Source organism: Melospiza melodia, chromosome 1, assembly GCF_035770615.1.
Source record: "Melospiza melodia melodia isolate bMelMel2 chromosome 1, bMelMel2.pri, whole genome shotgun sequence".
NCBI lineage: Eukaryota > Metazoa > Chordata > Aves > Passeriformes > Passerellidae > Melospiza > Melospiza melodia.
In genome coordinates this window covers 56,532,530-56,548,661 of record NC_086194.1, presented here as the reverse complement: position 1 = coordinate 56,548,661, position 16,132 = coordinate 56,532,530, and the positions used below count along the sequence as shown (strand labels likewise).

The 16,132-nt window shown below is 39.2% G+C and overlaps 1 protein-coding gene across 2 annotated transcripts in view; it reads right to left on the bottom strand.

Annotated features, from left to right (window-relative positions):
* The window catches only part of ITGA9 (integrin subunit alpha 9), a 210,299-nt gene that overhangs the window by 169,507 nt on the left and 24,660 nt on the right, over positions 1-16,132 (bottom strand). For both annotated transcript variants that reach the window (XM_063158715.1, XM_063158707.1), the window contains exons 7-13: positions 15,447-15,532; positions 12,841-12,909; positions 9,675-9,812; positions 6,948-7,053; positions 5,420-5,514; positions 2,399-2,489; positions 1,836-1,881 (exon numbers count right to left, since the gene is read on the bottom strand). In XM_063158715.1, coding sequence (XP_063014785.1) covers positions 1,836-1,881; positions 2,399-2,489; positions 5,420-5,514; positions 6,948-7,053; positions 9,675-9,812; positions 12,841-12,909; positions 15,447-15,532 — 631 coding nt within the window. The remainder of the gene's footprint in view (positions 1-1,835; positions 1,882-2,398; positions 2,490-5,419; positions 5,515-6,947; positions 7,054-9,674; positions 9,813-12,840; positions 12,910-15,446; positions 15,533-16,132) is intronic.

Here is a 16,132-nt window from a genome sequence, read left to right as displayed (position 1 = left end):
CAAGATTCACATCAATCTGCAATACAGCTGCTCAGACTGTTTTACCACAGCCTGAAGTAAAATGCAAGTTCACATTTTGAGATGGAGGATAAAAAGAAATTCTAGCCTTAGAAATATATACGGGGGGAAGGGAGGAAAAAAAGTCAGCATCCTATGATAATTTCACACCTTCAAAAAAACCTGCTTTTTCTGAATGGTTAGAGAGACATAAAAGAGTAAATGCTATAACTGATCTAGAAAAATATTTCTCCTTCAAAAAACTATTTATCTGTGATTTTTCCTTAATGCTATGTCACTTGGTTATTCACTGGGGAAAAACAACCCAATGCATCTGTCAAAGAGCCATACACACACATGATCAACAGAATGCGTCTGGCCCAAGTCAAGAGAGGCTTCCACCAAAGGCGTTAAATATCACTTAGCAAAACATTTGCTGGTTTTGGTTAAAGAACTTCACAAAAGCAGGAAGGGTGAGGGGATGCACAGGAGAGAAAAAGTTTCTCTCTTTATCCTAACTACAGGAGGGACACACTGTAAATTGGCAGTAACAGCAATTAATCAAGCTGTTCACAAAGTTAGACAGTAACACACTAATCTCCCCTGAAATGCACAAGCATAACTGAACACATGAACAGAGGTCATAATGCTGTTGTGATGTATGTGGTTTTAATCACAATAAGCCTTTCAGTTTGTCTTCCCCTCTCTGCAAGTAACATCAATGTAGGTGAAAAATGCAGTTTTGTTTCTAGCAGCTTCAGAGATGTGAGACTGTGAATTCCTCTGGGGCATGGCACACCTTTTCACAGAAGCAGTTTATTAGCGGTCTCTGCATATACGATGAAGATAAAGAAAACTCATCAAAAGCCTTGACCATTTGCCATGCTGATCATCAAGAGCATTTCTTCCCTCCCTCTCCTTTTTCTTTTACTTCAGTGTAACTGATTCAAATGCAAACAGAGCCAAGTTTTTCCTGACTTGAAGAAGAAGAAGGTTGGCACATCTGTTCTGCAGCTCCAGCATTTGTTTACCTGGGTCACACCATCCCTATATCTTCCATTAAGATGCAGGTGTTCCTAAAGATATCCAAGTATTGAAAGGATTTTTTTATTTAATATTAACAAGTTTAACAAAGGAGCTACTGAGGAAAATCCAGTTTTCCATTCTGTTACCCAGGTCACTTGCACTCTAACACTCCACCTGCATAATTTGGTGAACCAAGCTGTCCCACCTCTATAAGACAGAACAAGCAATTACACTTAACTCACAAACTCGAAACAGCAGCCCAGCTCCTGTGTGCACTGAAAACATATTCATATTTCATTTCCCTAAACACTCTTATTTCACTCTGCATCCCATTATAAAATTATATATATGCAAAAGTGTGTATCTATCTATCTATCTGTATATCTATCTATCTATTTATCTGTATCTGCAAGACTACATCCTGGCATCCTACACAGCTCTTTTTTTTTTGCTCAACTGCATTTCCTTTAATCACCATTGATTTACTTTAGGTAAACCTTAGAATAATAAAAAAGCCTTGTCACAAGTCAGGAGCAACCTTTCTAAAAAGGCACCGAGATGCAACACATCTCCTTTTGGCTCTAACCCTTTTTCTTCATAGACCAGGTATTATCCTGGTATTATCCCCCTCCCCTATTCTATTTAATTTAGACTGCATTCTTTGACACCATTCATGTCTAAGGTTTTGCTTAAAAAATAACCCAGCTAGCTTCCTCTGGCCACAATAAACTAGGGAGGAAACTGGACTGAGACCATATAAGATATAAACAGAAAACAGAAGAAGACAACAGTAAATGAAAAAGATATCTCACCTCAGAAGTACCACATTGTCTGACAGGAAGGCTCCAACAGTCATATCTGAAAAGTTTGTAACATTGAGCAGTTACAAATGAGGCATAAAATTCAATTCTCTCAAATCTGTTGCTAAATCACAAAGCATGAATTTAAAAACATCATCTTCTGACTTGGCCAATTTGTCCCATAAAATATCATTATGTCATAAGTCTTGTAACTAAAGGATTAGTTCTGTGATGTTCACTTCTGCTTCGTTGTTTAATTTTTATTACTACAGTTATATTATTTTCTACTTTTTCAGTTATTTTAAGATTGCCTTCCTGACAGAGCAGCTTCCAAATAACTTAAAACCTTGGCTGGATACTGAATCATTGTAACTGTCCAAATACTTTAATTAGGCAATTAGTGAAAATTTTTATCAGGAGTTTTGAGTGGCAGAAGGGAAATGGAAAAAGCAGCTCAGTTTCACTGACCACCTGCAATGGCAGGAACTGGGAGCCTGAAAACAACCAACTCCGCTGTTTTCTCAGCCTGCTGATGTATTTTCCTGATGCTCTCACTGCCAGAGTAATTGACACACCTGGGTAACCATTGCTATCCATATCAACTCCCCCTGATATGGACTGGCCAAACATACGCAGCTTTGGGTTTATTGTTTGTCCAGACAGCTTCTGCATAGAAAACACACAAGTGAAATTATTAATTAACACAAAAAAAATCCTCAAAAAAAAAAACATTATCAAAACAAAAGATCCCAAAACATTTAAGCATGATTTCCATGGCCACTGGGTCTCTCTCCTGTGGGCTGGAAGTGCTCCACATCTGCTGTCTTGCACTGCAGCCCCTGACAGGAAGGCTGTCAGCTGCCCTTCTGCCCCTGGCTAGTGGGAGACCAGTGCTGACTTGAACTAAAAACCCACACCTGCATTACAATACCCATGCAGACCTCAGCAAAATAAGGAACACACCAAACAGATTTCTGCATGAGGAAAAAATATAACTGCACCTAAAAGATTTTTTCTTTTATTACCTAATTGCTGTGAATAAAAGTTTTAAGAAGCATCTTAACAATATTAATGATTAAACAGAAAATCATGCATAACCATTTTTTTTCACCAAGTCTGCCAGCATACTCAAAATCAAAAGGATTCATTCTCATCCCATTTGGAAATTTTGGTTTCCATCATCTATTACAGAGTATTTTCTGCCAGTTTGGATGTTGTATTTCCTTTTTGCCTCCCCCACACAAAGATTAATTGACTTCTAACATAGTTTCTTTCTTCTTTTAATTACTAACACAAAACATTCTCTAAATGATTTACATTGTGAAAGCAAATGTCTGAAGCAAATTAACATATCAAAATCTCTTTTTCTAAGAAGGCAATCAGCCAGCTTTCAATCATTCTGCTGGGCCACCAATGCAAGGCCTGAACTCAACTTCTGACTGCAGAAGTTACAGACTGAGGAAACCATGAAGTAATTTTAATTCTGTTGGAGGTGCTTCACTGTTTGTGACACATGACCAACTTTTCCTGGCCCTCCCATAAAAGAATGCAATATTGGACAAAAGATCAAGCAGGAAATTAATGGAAAAAAAGACTAGCTGAAGCTAAAAAAGATATCCTGACAGTTAGTTTACAGGAAAACAGTGCTCCTCTGAGTACAGATCACTTCTTCTATTTGTGGGCAGGTAAGCTTAGGACAAGTGGAAGTAACTTCATCCCCACATTACATTCACATTCCACTTTTGGGATCCCAGTTAGGGTGGTAAATCCCACCTGCAACACCTAAAAGACATCTGTGGGTTCTTTCAGCCTACAAGACAGAAGAATAACGCTGCTTTTAAGTAACATAAATGAAAATAGCAGGACACAAAGCCAAGTCAGCTGCTTCTGCTAATAGCTGCCACTGAAGCTGCTGAAGAGACGTCAAAGAATGACACTTAGCAGCACTTTAAATGATGAAAACAGGAGGAAGGAGGAACTAACAAATTGAAAAGGGTGAAAATATATACCCTGCTGGACACACCCCCCCTCCCCACCTCTCACAGCTTATTTCAAAGAGGAACTCCACAGCAGTAAAATGGATCAGAAATATAGTAATAAGATACAAAATGTCTTCCACCTCCAGGTTAAAATCCAGGGCAGACAGGTGAAAAGATGAAATTGTTACACAGTTTTGGTTGCACACAGGACTTGAACCAGCAACTTGTCTAGTGCCCTGCAGCAGACACTGGGAAATGGCAGAGATAATGCCTGTAAGTGGTGCCCTCTTGGCTGCTCAGGACAAGGGACGCTGATAGGAACAGTTTATCAAGAGAGTCAATGACCACATACCCTGCCACACTCTTGAGCTGTGTGTTTTCCAACTGACCAGAGAGACATGCTCTATCTGCTGGCCTTGCTCCAATGGGGAGGGAGAGATCTAAAACAGGATGCCTTCCTTCCCACCCTGCTGATCTGTCCTTAAAAAATGTGAAATTTTCCCAAGAATGACAAAAAAAAAAGTGCAACTAAAAATCAAACCAAATCAAAAAACTAAACCATACTAAATAAAACAAAAAAAGCGCCCAAAAACCTGATCCTTTTCACCAAGAACTGGAAATCTCTGGAGTTTTCAGAGAAGAACCTCCCAACCAGTGGCTCTTGGCAAAAATCAGGCAGAATCCTCCACATGCCATACATTATGAATACTTGTAAAATTCACTGAAGAGTCACTTAACTTCCCTTTTTCTCAAAAGCAGTGCATGCCATATACATGGTAAAGGAAGGACTAAACTATTATAGTCTGTTGAAAGAGTTGCCAGTATAACCACTGAACTCTTTAATTCTGTGTAAACTGATTTACTATGAAGGATCCCACCCAGCAACAAAACAAAACAACCAGAACATCAAACACAGAGAGAGAGGGAAGAGTCGGGCTTTCAGAACAATGAAATGTGCTAGACAGAGACTATGAGACATGTTGGGCAGCATGAGCATAAATTTATCTTCTCTACTGCCTGGCTACAGCATCTAAATTGCACTCAGTTGTCTCTGCACAAGACACCATAGCATATCCCTAACAAGGTTTTACTTCATCATAAGTGGGTAAGGGGGATGGCACCTAAGAATGGCCTTCTGACGTATTGTCAGAATGCAAGAAGGCCAATAAAGTGGGTAAAGATACACAAAAGAACAGTTAGTAACTCTTCATTCTCACAAAGTCTGCTTCTACAGGAAGAAAGTGCAACCTCCCAGTTTCCCACGGCCCTCTCCATAATTTGCATGCTCAAACCCTTTCCAGGGTTTTCATTTTTTCTCTGCATTAGTATTATCCCTATAAACTAACACTCAACTTTTGAGACTCTGCTTGCTTCAAGAAGATATAGTTGACATCTGAAACAAAAGACAGTAAAAAACACCTCCTTGACTAACATAATTTTACCTTTCAGCATAGATACAGACAAACTTTGGGAGAAGCTGTCTTCAAACCACGACTGATAAAAGGATATAGAGCTATGACAAGGTTACCTATCAAAGGACCCTTAAATATTGTTTATTTCTGCAGGTCCTGGGAAAGTGACTTTCAGATTGAGATCATAAACAATAGCATCACATACCATAGAGTACTGAGGTACAATACCATTGGCATCCCCATGGTAAATGTACACTGCTCCTATGTAGTTATCCTCCTTAGGTGCTCCAATGGCAACATCTGTAAAACAGTGCAGATTTCACAATCCATTCCATTAATCCAACTTTTCCCTAATTTTAGGATACAGCTATCCACGGGAAAACAGCTCCCCATGAAAAGGCAATCATCAGCTTATACGAACGTCAGTAGAAGAACTTATTTGATTTAATTAAGAGCTCACATTAAGATAAACTTTAAAAATACAGAAATGCATATGAATTTGTACACATATGTATGTTTCACATAATCAGATGTTGTGCCTAATTAGACACATGTTCTTTTACAAAAATGTATTTGTCAACCAGCAACCATACTCAAAAAAGTGAATTTAGAATCCTTTCATAACCAAATCTTCAACCTATGAGAAAATCAGCTTTGTGAACCAAGACAAGACTAGCAAAATATTTACTGTAGCAGTACATTAAGGTAGGTTGAAAATCCAAGGCTACACAAAGAGGCTGGGGATATTAAATGGACAGGCAAGAATTTAAAACAACTGCTGAGAGTGACTTTTCAAATTACAATTGATCCAACTTAACTGCAAATTCCCACAGAGAGCATGATCCCACGTCCCATTCTCCTCTCCTACGTGGATCTAGTGACTATGCTATCTGCTAAAATAAAGCTTTTCACAATTGCTTCATACCCATGGACTGATCCAACTCCCTCTCCAGTCTCAACATCACCATGACTGACTATAAATATTAGCAAATACACACAAGCACATGTCCAGATGCAGAGAAAAAGAATGTTCATGATCTGTGAGGGCAACCTGCAACGAGGCTGGGTCAGGCTTAATGGGATACTGTGTCCTGAGTGGCCTGGAAGAAATAAATCCAAGCACACACTAAACTGGCCTTTGTTTAGAAGTCCTTAATTTGCACTTCTAGAAACTAGGGCAGAAAAGGAACACTGACGTTTTGTTCTCACCTACTGCTCTCAGAGCATGGGGTCTCACACTGAGCATCCTGAGAATGCAGCAGGGGGAGAACAAAGCAAAAGAGAGAAATTAATAGACTAGGTGTTATCAGGAGTGAGAAGCTACTTCTGATTTATACTTCTTGATAAGAAATGAGATTATGTCAACAAAACCAGAAAGACTTGGAAACATCAGGAAATGGCCAAGAAGAAAGAAGTCACACATAGGTTTCTGTTTTGTTCAGGGTGAGGGTATCTACAGCCTTTTATAAGCCATATGGGAAATAAGAAAATACAACAGCAAGGAAAGCAAAGCAATGTTACTGTGACCTGCACAGACACAAACTAAACCAACAGCAAGGACAGTCAGCTACAAAACGCTTTAGCACACAAATCCTACACAAGCAGATTTATCTTTGGGTTGAACCCAGGTGCTGGTCGGGTCTGGATAAGCAATGCATGCCATGCAAGACGGACAGTGTCACCAGTGTTGCTCACCCTTATGGAGAAATGGCCCTGGAGGAAATGGCACTGACCTGGGAAGCCGTCGTCATCGATATCGCCCAGGGCAGCCATGCTCTCCCCAAAGCGGGCATTATAGGCACTGTCACCGTCCAGGGTGAGCTGCTCTTCCAGCACTCCCTAGCAAGCAAGAAATAAAAAAAAGTCAGGGAAATGGTGAAAGCCCTGGATGAGGCAAGCCTTCCCCATGGAAGCTGCCCACGTGATGTGGGAATGACCTGGGGCAAAGATGCAGCCTGTCTCTTGCTCTCTTTGCAGTGACATTACCTGGGCCCTAGAAATCAAATTTACTTGTGTTTTAAATCTTCTGGATTTTAGTTTTAAAGGGGAAAGGAAAGACAAAGGAGTGCATGACTTAACCAAAATACTAAATTAACTAAACAGTAACCCAGAGGTGTAACTAAATGCAGTCACAGGGATTGGTGAATCATGAAAGTTTACAGATGCCTAAAATGCAACAGCCCAGAGTTTGCTCTTCTCACAGATTACATCCAAAGACCAAAATCCCCAGTCTGAGTTTATTCAGCTAAACTCTAGCAAGCTAAGGAGCATTTTTTCCTAAGCAAAAAACATTTAATAATTGGATTTGAAAACATTTTAAGTACAGGACAGAAGGATTAAAGCAAAGTCCTCCAAAAGCCTTCTTAAATTAAGAATAAGGAAATATATTTAATGAAATAAAGAGACTGAGAAAAGTTGAAAATTAGGTAGCTTTGTACCACTATGCCATGAGAAGCCTTATATGGCGCTGGTATTTCCTGTCCACCCACCTTCTGGTCAGATATGTAAGATTTATTTTCTTACTGTCTTCTCTTCAGGGGAAATGAACATTTCCACAAGAAAAAAAAATTAGTTACACAGTCTGTACCCACCTCAGGGTTGTTTTGGTTTTGCTTCCTTTGTGAATGAGAATAAGCTACTCTTTGGAACATGTACTAAAATCTTTTACTCAGCTGCCTTTGGAGAAAATCCCCCATAATGAAATTGAAACACAACAGATAGAATACAGGCAGGCTTGTATGTGTGACTCAATTCTTTGCAGTTGTCACAGGAAAGGGCAAAATATAAGCATTTTAAATGTAGCATCATTATGCGTGCTTGTTTTATAATACAGTTTTCTCTGATCCTCTGCAACAACCTTTTAAGCAATGGTGCTAGCAGAATGAAACTGATGCCATTATGATTTTTGCCTTTTTTTAATATACCTTTTATGTATTCTCAGTGGTCTTAGCACTATTGTAATTCCTTACCTCTGATAACTCAGCATAGAACTGGTATTCTGTTAGGCCAGAAGACCAAACATCCTAGAGACCTCACAGCTGGAGGCCAGAAAACACTACGCTATGTTGAGAAACCAAGATCCTCTTTAAAATACATCCTGCAAATAAAGATTAGGCCCATCCAGGGGGGAATTCTTCAAGATGGGGAGATATCATGCTATTCATTCAAGCCTCTCATTGGGGCATCTTTGTTAGATATGGTAGATATGGTAATTTGTAAGGTCTATAAAATTGTACATGATCTATCATGTGTGTGCATTTTGGCACATTCCACCCTGGCAAAGTGGGGCACCATAAGGATCCTTTTTAAATACCAAGGTAAAAACCCTTTATCCCTTAACTGTGTCTGGCTCTTAATTTTTGGGACCAAGGAAAAGGCATCAGAACAAAGTTTAAAGTGTCCACTGCTAAAATAAAGCCCACAATCCTGCAAGCCATTGCTTGTGCAAGTAATTCTAACACTCCTGGTGAAGGAGTAAAGAACCTCATACTAGCTTCTTGACTATTTTATAGAAGATAAACATCAACTCATGTGTACTCTCACTGTGAGCAGGAAATGTTGACTATCTGTTTGGCATTCTGGACCCTATCAGTAGAACCCAACAGCAACACTGCAACATAAAGGGTGGAACCTCCTGAGGATAAAGCTGAAAAAGTAGAACTCAATTAAAGGAGCAGTAATAAAAAAAAAATTACAGTAAAAACACTTTTCAAGTCTCCTAAATGCTAGGACTTCTGGTGAATTTGAAGTCTAGCACAAATAAACTCAAAGTTCACTAAATATAAACCTATTTCATTTTAGTCCATAACAACTTTTCCTTTAAGACAGTGGCTTTAGGACCTGAATATTAAATATTTCATAGTATGTAAACAAACACTGTTTTCCTATAAATAAAGCTTAAGAATGGCCTTAGTTAGCAAATGCAACGAAGTTCAGACTTTTCCAAGACTGTTGTTAGGTCATGTGAAATCCAACAATAACAGCTGATAAGAACCTCCCCTAAAACCTCTATATGGAGCATAATGTGAAAGTAACATGAATTCAACCTCGGCTTTCTCTCCTCTTCCTCAGTCCTCAGATATTTGTGTTCCAATTTGTGTTTCAGATTTTAGTGACCACTCAAAACAGAAAGGAAACTCAGTCAAAGCTGCTGACTCTTACTTGGTTTTGGCATCAAATCCACATAAAGCCACAAATGCCACCAAGTTTCAACATACAACCAGAGACTTTCTCAGATCTCCTTGAAAGATTTACAGGTTTCTGATGAATTTGGGCTGGAATCTGGCAAACTATGATACCAGATGAGTCTTCCTGTGACTTCATGGCTTGCTAGAGACATCCAGAGCCCCATTTATTTGAAACACCAAGTTCCACCATGCAGTGCTGGAAGGACATAAGCACTACCTTGCCAGGGACCCACACCCTCATCCCTTACCAAATCACCTCCTGTACATACTCACATTTCCTCTGTTGATATAGACTGTGACTTGACCCTCATCTCTGATCTCAGAAAACAAAGGTGCTCCAACCAGCAGGTCTGACAAACCATCAGAATTCAGGTCAACTGCACATAAGGAGGAGCCAAAGTAAGAGCCCATCTGTAACCAAGTTGAGTCACAACAAAGCATTCAGTATCTGCCCACACACAGCAGGAAATCAAATAGGCGTGGTTTTTGTTTGACTTGGTTATTCTTTTAATTTCACATGATGACTTGCTGCTTTATCACTCCCAAGAGAAAGCTTTAGGAATAATTCTGGCAGAAATGAAAACACTTTCCTATAACAGTGCATCAAGCCTGGATGTTTTACCAATAGAACAGAAGTTCCACATTGGGACGTACTTAAGTGAGACAATTAAAGAGCTTTCTTAGACTAGCTTTTGCTTATCAAATGCTTAAAACTAGGAAGGGGTAAAATGAGTTTCCCAAACCAGACCTGGACAGTGATTATTCATGCCCAGTGCCAAAGTCTCTTGAAGCTGGGCACCACAGATGATCTGAGGAAACCTTAAAGAAATAATGAAAGAAAAAAAGAAGAACAGGCAAGAGGTCATGAAAACAGGTATCTTAAGATTACCTCTTGATTACAGACTTCCCTATTCTATTTCCTTCCCTATTCTATTTGTATTTATTTGTATAAATCACTGCCAAAAGGCGTACTGTTGTGGGTCACAGTCATTGCCTTTCCTCTCAAGTACAGGCAGGTACATTGAAACAGAAACAAAGACTTTTGTTGATAAAATAATAAAAAATAAAAAGCTTTTTAGTAATAAAAAATAAAAAAATAATTTTAATAATAAAAAATAAAAGCTTTTCAGTTGATACAGAACAAATGTAAAGCACTTTCAATTTCCACTTATTGTTTGATAAACTTAATTGCTTAAAATAAAGAAATACATTCACTTCACTTCATGATTTTTTAATATGGGTGAACATTGATGACTATCTCCCAGCCATAACCCACATTACAAATTTCAAAACACATTTAAACACAAGAAGGAAACCAAAAGCAAGAATGATGCTTCACCCTTATTTCATTCACTTCTGCTAAGGCAACATAAGGCATACTCTTTAAAACCAACTACAAACTATAGCCTCAAAATTAAAAGCTGCTTCAGCAGGAAACTGGGGAAGATGCCACTTCATATTTGAAACTGAGTGCTGTTTTCTACAAAGTAGGAAAATCTGAGGTTAAAGGAATAATTATTTATGTTCTTGAAAGCTTTTGCATTCCTCATAGCAGATGCTTGACCTCCATGCCTTTAAGTTAACATTCATGAACCAGAACTATTGGACATGCTAGAAGATGGGCAGCAGCAACTCTATTCTATGCAGTCTGTAAGATTTAAAAGTTACTAAATATATAATGCAATGGTGATTGAAGAATAGTCTTTCAGTTTGTTAATGCAGATTTTTGTGCTTCTGTGGGTTTAAGGTCAGACCTCAAATATTATTTCATTCCAGTTATTTTGTAGCTTAAGTTCCCTTGTGGATTTTTTTATTTATTTTTTAATCCAAAAAGGTTTTAAAAGAAATTTCTCATGGGTAGATTTCTCATGGGTAAGGAACAAAAGTTATGAAATCATTTTATTATGTATTCAGGCAGTTTTCAGGAAAAAGCTATTATTTACTTAACTGTAACATGGTATGTTTGCAGCGTGGGTGAGTTCACAGTGTTCACAGTTCAGATAAGAAACTGAAGTTTGCAAGCTTAACATTTGTAACAAGCTACTGTTTTTTCTTTTTTTTTTTTGTCTGCATTTGATTTCCTAGTTCAGCCTCCATTAATAATAAAAGAAGGAAGAAACTGGCCTGCTGTTCATATCTGCCTACCAAGAATGTCCGAGCAATGAACTTTCACACCACTGGGGAGGATGCAGCATTTTATGAGCGCTCATTGCTGTGAGCTCTCCAAGCAGCGCTCATTGCTGAGCAGGTCTGGTTTTGCTTCTACCACAAAACAAAAGAAAAAACAACAACCAAACAAAAAAGGTGATTTAGCACAGCCTTCTTCTTAAAATAAAATTCTCGTTTGGATTTTAGAGAATTTATAAAAGAATGCAAAAGAGCCCTAGAAGTTTTGAATTATGTAAATACTTGATAAGTTAAGTATAACAGTAAAGCAATTGAATTGAAAAGGAAAAAGTTTTGACTAAGACCTGGAAACTTTCTGATGGCTCTGTTTATTAGGTTAATGAATAGTCAGAAGCACATCCTTAGAAACATTTAAAACTCAACAGGGAAAGAAATTACCAGGAAGCAATCAAACACAAGAGATGCCCTGGATGAACTGGGAGGTCTTTTCCTTTATGTCTGTAATTCTGCTAGTGCAGAGAAAGTAAAATTCTGGAGAGGCCCTAAAATACAAGTCACACCACGCACCTAAACATGCTTGTGGCTTATTTCATTAAATTCAGTAAATTAACATCCCCTATTCCAGACCAGTTTTTAAATACTGCAACTGTGTCTTGCTGGGAAAAAAATAACAAGTTATAGTAACACTCCAACCTGAGGATACAAGTAAACACCTTAGCTCTTCCTGAGGGCAGCAGGTCTTCCCAGAGGCAAAAGCCTCCAGAAACCTTTTTTTTTTTTAAATTTCTTATCCTTCCAGAAGAACACAAGAGACCCCAGATAAGAGGTATCATTTAATCACTAAGTTACTCCTAAATAAAGCATTTTTTGTTGTTACCTATAGCTAGACATATTGTCCATTTTGTTTCTCCTGCAATACAGCTCCAGTAAGCCCCCAAATGAAGAACACAAGCTGTTCCCCATTCAAACACAGCACCACAGTGGAGAAGCTAGATCCCACTGACATTCACTAAATTTCCCACATCTCAGAGGTACTGCTACAGTCACATAAAACTAAAGAGAACCACTACTACAATTTTCAGCAAGATCTTCTATTCAGTCACATGGACATTGAGCAGACATTGCAGTCACGACTGCTACTGAAGAAATGGCATACAGCTGATCTGTAAAATAGGTTTAGCTCTTCTGGGAGGGCTTGCTGGACAACTTATGAAGGAGTGGAATGAAAATGATGCTCCAGGATGACTCTGCCATTATTTCTGACCCTCTCTACCCCCCTCCTAGTAGAAAACACACATATATAAATGCTCACCTTTTTTCCTGAAGCCTGAAAAATCTTTATTAGAGAGCCTGATTGTCTGTCTGTTCTGAAAATGTAAACCTGAAAGATGAAAAAAGAAAATAAGTTTTTCCAATACTAACTATGAAGCACTTGTGCTTTCTAAATAATATCTAAATCATGATCATGACTATTCCCAGGATCCAACTTTATGACCCCTTTACTGGTCAGTCTTCTTTTAAAAGATGACACAGACTTCTCCACTGTCCTGAAAAATCACAGGCTTGTCATAAGAAACACTGAAATATTATCTTTTTGCCTACTTTTTTTGATTCACTCATGTACATGCACATGTGTGCACTTAAAAGCACCTAGCCAGGCAACTTTACAACTCTCAAGTAAGTGGCATCTAGAGACTGTCTGGAAATAAGTAAGGCAAAAGACTGAGAACACATAACCCTGCTCCCCTTCCCTTATCTAGTGTTCCCTTATCAAGAAAATGTGCCTGCACATACTGCATTGCAAACTTCATGATGCTTTCAACAGTGAGAGTAGAAATCCCAATCAGACCACCCACAAAAATTTCCACTGTTTCTGTCTGAAGCAATTTTTAAATCAGAAAACTATTCAAATACAGCCTATTCATTGCTCATTTCCACAGGAGAAACTGTTAAACTGAAATCTTCAGGGAAAAAAGTATTGATGATTCAAGTTCAAGAACGTGTCTTGTACCAAAATTTCAGATGGGGAGTACATGGCTTGTAGAAAGGGATTCCCTTCAACAGAAAGACTGGTTCAGTCAGTCTTTGAGACTCCTGTGGCATTTGACAGACTCCCTCCTAGCAGGTGTTCACACAATTTGTAGGACAGAGGATCTCTTACTTCCAAGGCATGTGGAAGAGCCAAACACTGGAATGTGGTGAGTTATTAACAGACAGAGTTCAAAGGTGTTTTCAGCCAAAAACACAGCACAGGTTTACTGTGGACAATTGCTCTATATACAAAGGACTCCCTGGCTTATGCAGTGGCGTTTTTAGCACCAACAGCATGTTGCCAGGTGTCTCAACTCCAAACCCAATCTTAAATAATGACAACCTTTGTGACTTTGGAGAAATGACCCAGTCTCATTAAGAGTCTTGGCTTTAACTTAAGTGAAAAGGTGTGACAATGCTAATCACTTTCTATCAGAGAAGTGGAAAAGATCAGCTTATTGGAGTATTTGGAAAGCACAACAGGACTGCTCATGGTAATGTTCTGTATTCAGCACTTCTTACCAACACTTTGCCATGTGTTCCTGCTACCCTCATCCCATGCTAAGGGAGAATACTGTAAGCTTTAGAGACTAGAGCAGTAGTCTTTAAACTACAGAGCCAGCTTCTTTCTTGTGGCTCTCTTGCTAGCAGGTGTGTTTCCACACCTTCCCCCTTGTAGAGAAATTAAATTTGTTCCACAGAAAAAGCAGCTTGGAAGGAAGGTGCACTGTAGCAGCCATAACAGAACACCTGGGATAAGGCATCTCTGTCTTTCTCATGCAGATGTCTTCTCACTAGAAACTGTGGTGCTGCTATTTCCTGTACACCCTAGTCATGCCAGATCAGGTGTAAGTACCAAGTTCATCCACTACTTTTATCCCATTTCCTCCCCTTGCACTGCTCCCCCAGGACATGTCCACTATCAAAAATAATCTGCCTGAACAGGATAGCGTTCCTGGTAGTGAAGACTTCTCACAGCATGATTCAGCTACAACTCATGTCACTAAAGAGCATGAGAGTCAGAGGTAGGAAGATGGAAGGGGGCTGCAGGATATCTCTGCTCAAGCAAGTGGTGACAGGAATGCCCCAAAAGGATTGCATTTTGAAGAAAGAGAGACAAAAGCAGATCCTTTACACTCCTTGTCTCCCTCTCCCCACTCCCACTTTTTCCACCTTTCATTTAGAAGAGTATAAGAGGTCACAGTGCTCACCCTCAACCAGCTTCTCCAACAGCACGTGGATACTCAGCACAGGAGAACCTGGCTTGCCCAACTCACTAGCCATTCACTTGTTTACATCTTTGAGACATTAAATGCATATATGCCCATAGGAAGATCTTTCTTGTTTCCTTCCTTCTTAAGAGACTATCACCAAGATTTCTAAGTATAGCTGGCAAAAACCCGGACTCTAATGCACTAAACATCAAAGTATTATGAAGCTTAAAAATGGCATCAAATCGCCTAATCTCATTCTACTAGAGATGTTATCTTGAAGTAAATACTGAAATAGTCAAATGTGTGAATAAAAGAAGCAGAAGACAAATTCTCTTTTACAAGTATTTTCATTTCTAGGAAAGTTTTAAGTAATACCTAAACCTAAACAAAAGCAATGTGAAAGAGATCTTGTCGGTGTCTCATTAAAATGAGTATTGTAAGGACTGGGTGGGAAAGAGAGGGAAGAAGGGCAAAGGATGCAATGCATCAGGAAGGACAGATTGAGAAAATCTGACAGCTTCACCAAACTACCTCATCTCTCCCCTGCTCAGTGCTCAAAACTACCCTGCAGACAAAAAATTCTTGTCTTCTCATACACATTAGAACTGAATCAGTATTACATTTTGTGCAGTGCTGCATCCAACCCACACCACTGTTTGATAAAGAGCCACACCTTTCCGATGCCTCCGTCCTGGGGAGCTCCTCCCACAATGTCAGTCGTAGTCGGCTGAGAGAAATGACCTGCTGTCACCGCATATCCTGAGTAGTAAATGAAATAAATAACTGTGACAGGAAAACACATCAACCAGACAGATGAGGCTTATAAGGCTTCCCTGCTCCAGGGCTGTACTGAAGAGTTCAACAACCTTTCTGCTCAGGATGGACCAATATTCTGTTCAAATGTTCATGGGGAAGGGAAATGAGAGTGCACTCCCCAGTACCCTTCCAAAAGCTGAGACAAGGAAGCCATGTGTGTGGAGATGACCAAGGGACACAAGGAGCTCATACTGGGAGCAGTTTGCCAACTGCAAGTCAAGAGAGGGAAGCAGTAAAACAGAGAAAGGCATACACAAAAAGGGAAAAGCAATCATATGACCACAGTGAAAGTATCATGTCAAAGAGCAACAGTCCCACTTGGATCCGACAGGAGTGTCCTCCTTTGGCTAAAATCACTGCCCAGGAAGCCTTGGAAAACCATGTTCCTTTTTCGTTGGGGGAAACAGAAAAGGACATTAGGCAAAGAGAAGTCAATAGCTTACAAAGATTTTTTCAAGGCAAGAAGAAAAATGGGATGATACATCAAAGAAAAAAAAGTGTATTTGAAATAAAAGGATCAAAGATTCAGCTTTATTTCTTATA